Source organism: Falco punctatus, assembly GCF_963210335.1.
Source record: "Falco punctatus genome assembly, chromosome: 12".
NCBI lineage: Eukaryota > Metazoa > Chordata > Aves > Falconiformes > Falconidae > Falco > Falco punctatus.
Genome location: NC_137592.1, coordinates 8,046,756 through 8,060,374, shown reverse-complemented (window position 1 = coordinate 8,060,374; position 13,619 = coordinate 8,046,756). Strand labels below are relative to the sequence as shown.

Below are 13,619 nucleotides of genomic sequence, written 5' to 3'. Positions count from 1 at the left end.
CATTATGGTAGTTGTTAGTGAGCCCAGGAGCTTTGAATCTGGCACATTTTGCCCCAGAAGACTGTTGCAAATCCATGCACACAGCTGCAAACCTGCCCCAGGTGCTGCAGCTGCATACTGCCTAGGAATAACTCAAAAACTTGCCAGGAAAAGAGAGAAACACATTTAGGGGTACCTGCATAAGTGATGTGGAAACCTCAGCTGATCTCAAAGGGAGCACGATCAGACCTGAGGATGGTTGCATGAGGTGATACGTGATTCTTTGCTTTCCTGCATTTCCCTCATTTCTAGAAGAGCCCTCCCTCCTTTATCATTTACAAGCTGGCTATTAAATTGTAAGGCTGGAAAAACGTTCAATGTTCTCCACTTCCCTCATTGAAATTACACAGAAATGCCATGGCTGCCCACTGCTGAAGCCTGCATAGCGGCTCCAGCCAGAAGAGTTGGACACCTGCAAGAGGAAGGTCTGTTTCCTCAGAGTGAGGAAATCACTCCTATGTATTGTTCAACAGCCAGGCTAACTCCGAGCCAGGACAACGCATTCGGGATCTGCTGGTGAAGGCAGAGGTTGCTTCTCAGCCCATCCCTGTACTCTGACGCACCAAGAAGTCACCTATTGTGACTTTTTGCAACAGCAGCGACATTTCTGTGAAAGAAAAAAAAGAGGTCAGCCAAAAGGCAAGGGATTCCTTGCCTTCCTCCAAACACCCTCAGCTTGAGAAGGAAACTAAGTCACTGGCTGAAAATTCTGCGGACAGCCCAGGCAAGCATCCAGCAGCCTTTTGGTCTGGATCACCACAGCCCCAGAGCAGATTCCCTTAAGGGAAACTGATCCACTCTCACCTTCAGTTGTTTCTGGCAGTGCCAACAATGTCTTTGTCAAACACTAGGCTAAAACTATCCCTCAACACCTGCACCTGTAGTCTTTTATTCCTCAAGAAAAAAAAAAATCTTTTTAATATTGTTTAATTGCATGCATAGACAAAAGAAAGCAAAAACAACAGGGAAGCAAAAGCATTACTGAAGATGATTAGAAAGGAATCTGAGTTAATGAGCTTGTAGCTTACCTTATTTTCTCTGTTTGGCATCTTAGTAATACAACAGATCCTTTTTGCTTTAAAACACCAAATTTCCAAAGTTCATGTTATGTACTGATGTGTATCTGCTGGAAGGTGTTTTGTATCTGGGAAGCAGAGCTACCACTGGGGTTGCTATGGCAAACAAGCTTTGCTATCGGTCAGGAAAAGCAAATGCTGTATAAACACCCAGTAATTACTCAGAGAAGTAAGATTGCTAGTGCAAGATCAAAACTTGAAGTAGCTTCACCCAGTGTAATAGAGCCAAACCCCCTTTCTACAGTTAATGGAGATCTGTGACTGCAGCATATGCAAACTGCAGGTTTTTTTCAGGAGCTACTTTTCTACGCTAAAATGCTAACTGTGCTTTCACTCACATTGGTGTAAATACCAACCAATTTGAGTGACTTCAGCGATATTATCCCGGCTGCCTTAACCTGGACTGCAATCATTCTCTTCACTGCAGGCCACCCCATCACAGCTGCATGCTCACATAACCTTCCTGGAGGTTACCGGACTCAAACATGTGCCTTATGCTTTTAAAAGGTGTTTGACCAAATGGTCTTTACCCACTGCAACAAAGCCGCTCTGGAGTTTTGAAGACACTCAACTTTCCAGCCAGGCACTTAGATGACCTTTTTATTCAAATAGGTGGCTCACACCAGCATGGCATATACGAGACTGCTGAGTAAAACCAGTTTTCTGCTCTGTTTGGGAGGGTTTTCCTTCATCACATCTTATCTGAACAGAGTAACTGTACGTCACACAACCACTCTGCCTGTGGTTCATGGGGCAGAAGCAAATCAGTGTGCTGCATTTCTGAACAAAAAATGACTAAACGACAGCTGTTCAAACGGAATGGCAAGTGGCAAAATCCTCATCCACTAGAGCAGTTCTGACAGGTCCCTGTGGGCTGTATATTGGCCCCACGATGCTCAGTATCTCTGTCCATGATTTAGGGGGAAAAAAGAACACAGCAAAATAACTACTAGTGATGTGTCACACATGATGTATGACACACATGCACACAGTGACACGGAAATTAGTAGGACAATAAATAACGCAGCACAGTCAAGTAAACCCAGTGAAAGGCAGCTGCTAGTGAAGACACTTTACGTTGCTCCCTTGAATTTATAGTTAAAGGGAGATACTGTGGATTTGCAGCCAGGTAGCTGCGGAGAGACGCTCCTTCTCCTGTCTGCTGGTTCTTCTCATCAAACAAGGGCTGCTGAAAAGGTCCACTGTGGGTGCTGTGCTTACCTCCTATCCCATGGCCTGGAGGCACTAACACCAAGTGTGAACTTCAGAGCATCCAGCTGGGAGAAGGGGATGAAGTCAGGAGACCGGTGGGTGGTATACAAGAGAGAGGAAAGCCTGGGAAGAGAGGAGAGACTTTTCAAAGCTTTGTCAGAAAGTCAGAGGAGTGTCTAAAGACACTAAAGCAAATGGTGTTGTTAGGTTAGGGAGTTGTTTATTTGTATTCATGAACAAACAAATGCAGATTTTTGCCCATCATCTTTTTAAATTATTTTTTTTTCTATAGTTAGGAATATATGTGCAATTAATTTCTTTAGCTCATTCCTGGCTGTCAGAAGTCCCTTCCAATTGATGTGCCTGCATCCAACCATTACAGAACACAGCTTATTCCATGAAATCTTCCACTTAAACCTCCCAGTCTGCTGCAGACTATCCAATATGCAAAACCAAACTCTCTTGACCTTCATGAACTGACGGGCACATTCTCACTAAAGTTACATGAAAAGTTAATTTTTGTCTTCCTGCTGGCTGTTGTTTCTCACTGTAGAATAAACGCTGTCTCAGTTTCTTAGCAAAACAGATTTATTTCTGATACTGTTGCCATAAACTTTAACCATTAAAGTAGGAAAGAATCTAATAAACCAAAGTGTCATAGACTTGTTACCTCATGACAGTTATGCCTCAGCACCATACAGTCACTAAAGTATTTCTCATCACTACATAATTTTCAGGCTACTTCTCCCCATTTCGTAGATGACAAAACAGAAAACTGACCAGCTTGTGTAGCTGCATAAATGGCTGTACACCTAGTGTCCCATAAAAAATCTGCTGAAATCCCTTCTGAAAGGGTGGTGAAGGGCTGGAACAGGCTGCCCAGGGCAGTGGTGGAATCACCATCCCTGGAGGTGTTTAAAGAATGCATAGGAGCGGTGCTTAGGGACGTGGTTTAGTGATGGGATTGGGGTCCTGGGTTAATGGTTGGACTTGATGATCTCAAAGGTCTTTTCCAACCTAAATGATTCTACGAACTTCATGTGGCACTTTCTGTGCTACAAATGGAAAGGATGTAATCCTTTCTAATCAAGCCAGTACAATTGCCATCAGGGTTAAAACAAGATAAAGGCTTTCCCTGCGTTCTTGGTCATCGTAATTGAAAAGCCTGCTCCCAGGGATCAGGAGAAGGTATGTCCATCTGCCTGCTCACAAACATTTATAATCTGTCCCTTGCAAATTTTTTTCTGAGCACACCAAACAGCTACAAATCAATGGTCCATTTATGATCCATTTCTGCAGTCAGAAATGCAAAGTTCAGACTGTTTATAATTCAGAAAAGGGAGAGCACACCCATGAGCAAGACAGCACGTACACGTGTCCAAAGAGAATATGCAGTAATGCACAGACTTGCAGAAATCAAGGGAAAACGAGTCTGCAACCTGCAACCATATTTGCTGGATGTAACTTCCAATTTTGCTCATCCAACTTCTTGAGGCCCTTCTGTTTGTGATTACATAGACATTTATTCAGGGAAACAAGGGCTGTTTTATGGAAGAAGGAACACGGTTGTAAACATCCAGGATGCTCTGAATGGTATGTCCATAGCTGACAAGAGGTAGTCAGAGCATCTAAGTTCTGGAAACTCTTACAGTGTGGCTTACAGAGGTGTCCTCTTGTGTGGCACAGAAGCCCTCACTCCCAAACTGGCCTTGGGTTCAGCTCTTTGCCCTGAGCATTATGGAGCACACCACGTCCTTGAGTCCCCTGCACTGTGCAGCACAAGGCCCCTTTGGGGCTTACAAAAAGCCAACATCAACAAAGTTTAGCCTTGCCAAAATCAAAGTTTGTTTTCTCATTGTCCAGGCACAGTTTGAGCCTTCCATCCCATTTTCCAGGTACGCTCCTCTCGAGCTCTTTGAGCTTCGCAGCTTCAAAGGACAAAACTTCGAAACCCTTCCCTGCATGTCTTTCGGCTGGTCTTAAAGTGCAAATGTATTATACAACCCCACCATGTGCTGAGGGACCCTCTACATTATTTAAAGGCTGTCAGTCAGGTGTGAACCTTTCCATTGATTTACCATTCACTTCTCATCCTCTCCTGGATGCATTAGGCAGCTGCAACCTGCAGCTGTATTGAAGAATTCCATTTGTTTGAATCTGACTTAACACTGCTCACTTTTGCAGCCCATATAATTCTCCTTACTGTGGTTTGTGTGACATTAATGACAAAATAAATAATTCAGCATGGTTTTCACCCAAATGTAGCCCTGTCAGAGAGTAATATACAATCTTTGCTAGCTTATTTAACAAAACAAGCCACTGAATGGTCCCTTTAAAGGTAGAAACTCTCATTTTAATGGAATTGGTGGCAAAACTGCCCTGAGACCTGATGATAATTAACAGGCACAATCTCCTGTTTCTGCCAACCCGCCTTCTCATTTAGCTCTCACATTTATGCTCTGCACCCACCCAGCAGGTCTGCGCCTTCCTACCCTGCATATTTTAGGCTGACTTTTTATGTAGCTGCACTTAGCTTGAAGGGACCATGAACTGAAGCTGAACAGCACCAGGGATTCTGCACAGGGTAATTATGAGAAAAGAGAACACTTACTTCACTAATGAGACCTGGCAGTGAGACTTGGTGAATGAAACCACTCCTGTCCTGGCTCTCAGGGTGGTGGGTTCAGTGATGAGCGAAGCCACCCCAAGCATTTCAGGGAGGCTGCTGGGCTACAGAAGCATTTTAACAAGACCACTGTTAAAACAAAGAGAAGAAGAGAAAAAAAGCAGTCATATTTTAGACATTGATAACATTTCCACTAACTTCACTGAGACCTAGGATATGCCTTTCACTACCCACTCCCCCAGTCCCTCTGCTGGGTATTTTCATTTCTCATACACTCATTCCTACTTGCTCTGTGTTCATTAATACTGTCCCTGAGCTGCTGTGCTAAAATTGGTGTCAATAGTTGTATAATTTCTGCATAAAGGAACGCTCCTACCAAGGAAAACTTCGCACCTTACAGTGCTGCTGCCCCTTAGAAGTGTACTGCCTCCAAAATGATCTCAGGGCTGCATTTGGATCAAGACCTTTATTTCTTAATGACTTTATGTTCATCTCCTGTTTTGTGTTTGGTTGTTTGGGTTTTTTTGGGGTTGTTTTTTTTTTTTTTTTTCCCCAGGCATATTGCTTAATTTGTCTGTAAGCAACACATTCAGAGATGGCAAATAGATCATGCCAAATTATTCTCCCCTAGAGCAGGGTCAATTTGATATTCAGATTGGCTTTTCATTTATCCTGGGTCTGCAAAGTGATTTTGCTTTCTTTCAGCTTCTATTTACCTAAACTATCGGTATCTGATTTTTGATTTTGCAGAATTGAACTGTCTCAACTGCTATCCAGGGTGTTTTTCCTCCTGCCCATGGAGTCTGTTTTTCCTGTTATTCAATTGTTGTTTGGAAAGATCATCGTGTGCGTTAGGTAGTTGATGAAATAAAGCCTAATGAATTCTCATGGAGAGAGAAATCATTAAAGCTTGTGATTTCAAAACCATGAATGGCCCATTTCCTTCAAAATAAGATAATAATGAATAGATGATACATTTTGAAGTATACTTTAAGTAAAATTGTTAATGGTTTCCTTGGAGCTGGAAATTGTGTGCCAGGAAAGGGATGCATCTGCCCTCCAAAGCAACTGTGATTAAGAGGGAGTCAGAGACAAGTTTGAGATTTTCTTCCCAAACCCAAGACAGCTATGACACACCAACCAGAAAGTTTCTCACAGCCCAGGTCCCCTTGCAGCCCACACTTCCCTTGGAAAACCCTTCACAGCCCCACTCCAGCCATGCTTTAGCCTCTTTCTTGTTCTTCCAGCACAGAACCTAATCCTAACAATAACCGTGACTCAACTGTAACCATACAGGAGCTCCTGTACGTTATTCCTATTTGCAGGAATAGCCTGGTTTAGAGTCCTGATTGGCTAAAAAACAGGATTAGTTGAGAGGCTATAGATTTATTAAGCTAAACCCTAGAATTTAATATGAAAAGTCTCACATTGAGGCTAGCTGCTCAGTATAGACTTTGGTTGCAACAGTGACACCAGCACAACTGGGAAGGAGCAAAGAAAGGGTCCCAGAAAAGTCCAACAGCATCAACAGAATGATATGCAAATACCAAATGGAAGATAACTTATTAAGTGAGATGCAGATCAGGTAGTGGGAGAAAGCACTGCTTCATTCTTTCAGTGATTTAATTTACTGAGCTAAAGTTTCCCAAGGAAACCCCACACGCTTAAGGTACACACAGTTAACTTACTCACATCCTCCCCTTTGCAAATGAGCTTACATGATTATAGGGTTCAAAACTCATTTTCCTTAGTATTGTTCTAAAACAACCAAACTCATGGATTGGATGAACATGCATAAGTGAGATTGTCATGAAGTAGAGGACAATCACTGACACAGCAATGGTCTGCAAAATGTTCCCCATCCAGAGGACACTGGTACCTGAGAAATATCAGACTTGGCTGACCAGCCATACTCCAATTTAAGCTCAGAGCAAATGCTCTTAAATTTCAGGGCTGGAGTCTGTGCTGCATGTATCCTTCCTACCAGGCAAATATATCAGCCCAATACATCAGGTAGAGAAAGAGGCAAAACTTAAACCGACACCACAGGGACATCAGCCCTGGTCTCATAATTTGCCGCGTATGGAAACAAAAAATTGGAGTGGCCTCTTTGTATAAATGATTCAAGAAACACATTGCAGTCGGGCAGAGAACAGCTGACAGCAGAGTGGAGCTCCTGCAAAGGGCTGTATTCCTGCCTGTGCGTATGGTTTGCAGTCTGATTTGCTCAGTACCATCTTCAGTTTAACTGTCCGTTTAGTTTGAATTGCATGCAGTACTTACGGAAGCATATGTGGGACTCACACAAATACAAATGAATTACTTAGGTCTGGAGTTACGACAATGACACCAGGAAATGAATTCCCAGGGGCTTTAAAAGAGAAGAAAAAAAAATTAGAAAGATAAAAATCACTGTCACCTTTTATTTGAGTTCCTGATATTTTCAGCTTCTAAAAACATTGCCTTAGTTAACTTTCTGCACTAAATTTTTTTATGATAGGAATAAAGTTCTTTTCATTACAAATAAAAAAGCATACTCCCTGGCATAGCAGCCCTGCTATCACGTTTAAGGCACCTCCCAGGACAGAGCTATTCCAGATTAAAGAGTATTTTCATTTGAACCAAAGGCTGGATCGCACGTCTCATTTCTATATGCCACAGCAAAAAGGAGCAGCCCGCTGGGATCCTTTAGAAGCAACACTGTGCTGCTGAGTGGATCGACTGCATTCAGCAACGCAGCAATCCCCAGTGATCACATAAAATGCAGCCTAGAAAACACTGACTGGTGCCTGTTCTTATCACAAAACACAGAAGCGGGTGCCTTCCACTTGCACCTTGGTCCTCCTGAGGAAAGGGCTGTGAAGAAGAGGGAGGGAAAGGTGGAGCTCCCCGCAGGCACCAGCTCCTTGGAGCAGTACCTATTTTGCTCTTGTAAAGCAATTGCTGTGGGATTTTGAAGGCTGATATCTGCCGTGCTTTAAGCCTGACAATGAGAAGCATTTTGTTGCTTTGCTCCCTGCTCTTCCACCTGGCTGAGACCTCAGCACCCCACATTTTCCTCATCATGCCTTGCTTTCCCTTGTCTGCTGGCTTTGGGGCTGGGGAGGAGTGCTGATGATTCTTCTCAAGCCCTTGTGCCAGCTTCATCACAAAGGTCAAGTGATCTCGTGTAAAGGTTTGGCTGCTCTGAGAAGACAATCTTTGAAACCAGCATCCCTGGCACCGGCTGAGCAATTAAGCGCTCACAGCCCAACCCACCGCCCTGTCCTGCAGTGCCGCAGTGGCAAGCAGGGCACAGCCTCCTCGCTCACTGGCATAGTCAGGAATCTTGCTGCCAAGCCCATGCACAGCCTCCTCCCACACCTTTGAGATACTCTGGGTGGTTTGTCAGCAAAGCAGAACACTAGCATGAATAACACGCTGATACTGTCAAGGACAGTGAAGAGCAATCAGCACAGTCAGCCCTGCTCTAAATGCTACCAGAATATTTATAACCTGAGTGTTTTGCCCAGGGAGCTGCAGCCTAATTTAGGCTCCTGTTTCCTGCTTACTTTCCTCTCCCCAAACACATGATGGTTTTCTATCATTAATCTCCAGAGTCTCATACTTCCAGCGTCCTGAACTTTTATTTCTGTTTCCCATAGATACAACCTCTCCTCCTGCCACATGGAGCAGCTGACCTCGTCACCTTTGCTGACAACACTCACAGCTTCACAGGATCAGGCCCATTACAATGAATAAATCATTCCCAGCTGTCTGTGCACACACTTGAACAAGATTAGGAGAAGTGGTTTCACACAATAGGCTACCCATCCCCAGCTGTATCCTCCCATCTTGATTTAAGAGTGGCTCCTTTCAGATTTATTCCTGCTCCTTCACAGTCATTTTTGTGAGAGCAGCAGCCAGTCCTGCTCCGCACAAGCAATTGTGCTGCTCCTTTTATCCTCCCTGAGTTCAGCCAGTGCAGCTCTGTGCACTGGCACAGATATTAAATGCAAGGGGACTTTAGGAAATTAATTGGCATCGATGAAGCCATGGGTAAGGACTCTCAGCAAAATCAAAACCAGATTTGAAGTGACGTGAAAGTCCCAGCAGGAGCAGGCACAGGCATGGAGAAGTTGCACAGCTCTTACCATGCCCATTTAACTTGATGCAGCCTCTGCTCCAGCCACCAGAAGGGAAGGGAGGGAAGGAGCGCACAGCTCAGCTGCCCACCCCACTTATGGCACCTTGCTCAGTCTGTGCGATGGATGCCTCCAAAAACGGCCCGTGTCCCTCTGACATAGCCTCTGGCTGCGTGGCCTCTGCACATTTTAAGGCTCACCTTCCCTTTGGAGGGTGTTTTCATGCCCTGTTTTTGTTACAGCCTCAAGAAACACTGTGTCTGCCTGACCCTGAAAGATGAGATGGCTGGGCTTCTTCCAGTTTGCACCGTGAGAGAGGCACAGCTCCTTTCCTGTGCACGGGAGTAAACATCTTCCTTCCTTCAGCCAGTGATGCACATCATACAGAGGAGCAGCGGATTAAGGACTTCACCAGTTCAACCATATAATTGCTATTCGTGCTAATGGGAAACATATTTATTTCAAAGATGCTCTTTTAGACAGATTTCTTGCATTAACTAAAGGTAGGTGAAATGTTGCAGGGCAGCATTTTATTCACAAAGGAAAAAATATGCAGAGCTAACTGACAGAAAGCACTGACCATCACTGACATTGGAATGGGAAAAACGATCAAAATATTTCAATTTGTATTTCAAATTATAACTCAAGCCTAAGTAAAAGGTATTGAAAAGCCCTCGATACTACCAACAAAAATCAAACCTAAAAGGAAAGGACTTTCACTTTTGCTAGCTAACAAATAATTCAATTATTCACCCAGCACTAACATGAGGGCAGAGAACTGGAGCGTTTCCTGCCATCAGCATGGGGGAGATTTAGATGGGTAATTCCATTAGCACCACGGAAGTCCCTTCATATAAATCTTTGTGGCATTAATGAGGAAATGAGGCATCAATAATACAAGAAGTTTGGGAACAGTTCCTTGGCTTCACTTCTGGATCTCAAGCAAGGACATCTCAGGTTTCCCACACCTCTGCCAGAGCACGGCTTATACATCCTTAAATCTTCACAGGCTCCGGGCTTGGGCTCCACTGCAGTGTTTTAGAGCTCTCACAGTGGCCCTGGAAGCAGGGAAATGCAATCCATTGCAAGTAACAAGAAACACAAGTGCTTTTTCCTTATCATTCACAAATTTGGATGCCCTTAAAAGCTGTGTGCTAAATGACACGGTAAAGGAAGAGAAAGAGTTAAACCATTCAGGAGTGAGCAGATTTGCTCCGTGCAGCAAATGCACAAAGCACTCGACTCTGTAACATCCTCACCAAGTAATTGTGCAAGGCTCTGGTGTCGCAGCTATTGTTTCTTCTCCTTATCGGCACTGCACACTGCCGAGGGCTCTCCAGCTCTTCCCCAGAGGGCTCCCCCCGGGATGTTCGGGATGTTCGCACACAGGCAGAGCCCCATTAAGATGAAAGTGCTCCCAGCCTCTGTCCGTCTTCCTGCACACTGCCTCTGCAGAATCACACCATATGGAGCAAAGGAACAGGTTTTGCTTGTAAGTTAGAAAAATAGCACTGCTGCTGGGGAAAAAAAAAGAAAGAAGAAGAAGAAAAAAAAAAAAAAGAAAAACAGAAAAACCCTGGCTGCTATTCCAGTGGCGGTTCTTCCCAGGAAAGCTCAGTCCCTAGGCCTGCTTGACCTAAAGATAGGACCCATCAGGTAAATCACTTTGTTTTCCAGCAGCTGCTGCTACATAATGACACCAAGCTTCATTACAATTGAAATCACAAGTTATTCCAAAATACTCGTCTTATTAAAAAAAATAATATCTCTCTCTCCAGCACCTAAAAGGGGGAAAACAGCAACTGCCTGGAGAACAGACACCCACCTTTCTGAGATGTCTGTGCGGCAAGGCCACAAGGAGCACCGCCTGGGGGGAGATGGGCGTTCAGCAGGCTGCAGCTGGATGAAGGGACAGGGACCTGCCTGGGTGCCCTCTCAGCTGGGGCTAACGGGACGGCACCACAGAACCCTGCACAGCTTTCCCTCCACCAAAACATGGAAGGATTTTTTTCCCTGTTCTGAAGGGAAAGAATTTATCTGAAATGTTGTGGTGGGTATAAGAGCTTTCGGTTCTACAACGTACTCTCTTTTTAAGGTTCTGAAGAAGATAGCCCAAAATAGCAAAACCTGTCTATTTTGTAATTCATTTGGGTTTTCGATCCTCTTCCTTCTGGCCTACCAATGCTCCTCACTCTGACTGTCACTGTTTCAAATGAACTTCTGTTTGTGCTTGAACCCTTCAGTAGCACTTTGAGGGAAGATACACCTGGCCACCCGGATCACAGATTCATGCATCTACGTTATCAACATACCAGCATTTTTCTGCTAGGCTGCTCTTTTTAAACTTCGATGCTCTTCTCAGTGCAAGATGCAAGAGCAGTTAGCAAAGGAAAATCTCTCTTACCCTTGACTAAATCCTAAACCTTTCTTGCTGGTTAGATACCAGTCCACATCCCAGCCTGGCAGGCACAACTTCTCCCATGTTGCACTAAGGTCACTGGCCTAAGCCAAGCAACAGGGAGAAAAGTTGATATGATACACTCCTACTCAGCTGAGTTTGGAAGGTGGAGACACAGCATGTATTGTTATTTTTGCCTTCCCAGTGCTACTACTTGAAAAGAAAAGCTTTGCAGAAAGTTTAACCTTGGCAAGAGTCCCAGAAGATGCAACTGAAGATTTCATGGTCCATTTTTCCACCTCTGAGCCAGGCCTTTACACACACAGATTAATAAAAGTCCTCGTGCAGCAACTATACAGCCTTTCCTTCACACAGGCAACATGCAAACACATACATGTGGCTGCATCTGTCCTGGCCCCAGCTTGGTTGAAGACTTGGTTAGGCCTGGTTTGAGCAGTGCAACACCTCTCACTAAACATCTGGAACTCAGCTAAAGCAGAGGCAGTTGCAGCAGCTTATGCCACCTGAGAGCCTGCTCTCCCACTGTATTTATCCCACTCTGGCTTTACAAACCATTTTACAAACTGTGTTGGCAGCTCAGGAATTTAATTGCAAATCTCATGATATTGGGTGGTGGGTTTAATGAAAACTCCAGCTCCTGGGAATGCAGGAATCCCAGCTTTCATTTAAAACCAATTAAGTCTTCTAATTGCAGCAGCAACCTGAGAACACCCAGCAAGAAAGTCCTAAAGGATGGAAATCTGAAGGTAAATAAAAAGACCCTCTTCCTTCCCTGCACAATTTTTAATAAAATGCTCTCAGGATTTCCAAACAAATGACGACTCATATGTACAAAGCTTCATTTTAGAAATACTAATATTAACATAGTAGAATGGGCTAACAGGGAAAGAAGATAAAAATTGCTTTAAGCATTAGTAATGACTTATTTTTATACTAATAATAAGATTAAAGCACTTCCACTGTAGCTTGGAAGAGGTAAAACACATACATCGGTAGCAGCCCTTAGAAATAGGGTGTCACAACGCAGTTTAACAGCCAGGCAGAATTACCAGTTGCGTCCCTTTAACATTTATATAACACCAGGATGTGAATTCAGCAGGGTTCAGGGATTACAGGACAGCTCTGGGGCATCTGGAATAGAAAAAAAACACAGCTAAACTTTAAAAGAAAACTAAAGCACCTTGAGTTATGTCAAGTTTAGCTCTGAAAATTAGCATCACACCCTTTCCTAAATCTTGGAGCCTAGGAGCTGGTAGAGGAATAAAGCCTGCGGTATTTATGATTTAATGGGAAAGGGTATGTCTGTTTTCACAAATCCAGCTGGCTTGTAGGGGAAGGGAATAAGAATGGCCAGAATCTCGCAGTCTAACTGTAAATGAGGATTCTTTCTTCCCACTATTTTCTGGTTATTAAATTCAAGTTGAAAAAGAAGTTTTCCTTATGTTTACACACTCACACAGTTAATTGGAAGTAAAAGTATGTCTGTTTATGGCCAGAAGTGCTACTCCTGTTTGGGAGAAACAGGTTATTGAGCAAAATTCATGTAATTGGTTTCCATAGCCCAAAGCAAATCAGGAATAATTTCTTATAGCAGAGAAGCAGATTTATACTGAAGTGTCCCTTGAAATTTCTCATTCAAAGGCTGATGGTTCTAATGACTGCCTTCAAATTGCTATCAGTAAAAGTCTACGCAAAAATGAAATTCAGTGTGCAATTTGGCAAACAGCTGTATGTTCACAGCCTTTAGCGACTAATCTAATCTGGGCTCTAATTTCTCTTTGTGCAGATTTGTAACGTATACAGGCTTGAACTTAATAAGGCCATTAGCACAAGTAGATTTACTCAGGCCCATAAGTGCTTGCAGAATGAGATCCTGCTTATATTCAGCTGGCACTAGGCCAGCCCCATCCCTAACAGCATCGTACAGGCAAAAAGGCTACTTGCGTTTTTGCCTTTCCCAGCAGGTCTCTTACCGACCCCCATGGCAAAGGCATCCCATGAGCTTGAAAGCAAACTACCCCAGTGCAGAGACACAAACCAGGTGCCAGCTAAGCCTGCTCCATGCCTGGATGTCTGCACCGAGCCAAAATGGGGACCTGTTCCCAAAGCATGGGAGAATCTCC

At 43.9% G+C, this 13,619-nt stretch overlaps 1 protein-coding gene across 1 annotated transcript in view; it reads right to left on the bottom strand.

The window, feature by feature from the left end:
- LOC308071802 (uncharacterized protein) overlaps window positions 1-13,619 on the bottom strand; it is a 110,798-nt gene that overhangs the window by 18,583 nt on the left and 78,596 nt on the right. The window contains exons 2-3 of the mRNA XM_080407767.1: window positions 4,939-5,082; window positions 2,337-2,450 (exon numbers count right to left, since the gene is read on the bottom strand). Of these exons, the coding sequence (XP_080263893.1) occupies window positions 2,337-2,450; window positions 4,939-5,039 (215 nt within the window). The 5' untranslated portion in view covers window positions 5,040-5,082. The remainder of the gene's footprint in view (window positions 1-2,336; window positions 2,451-4,938; window positions 5,083-13,619) is intronic.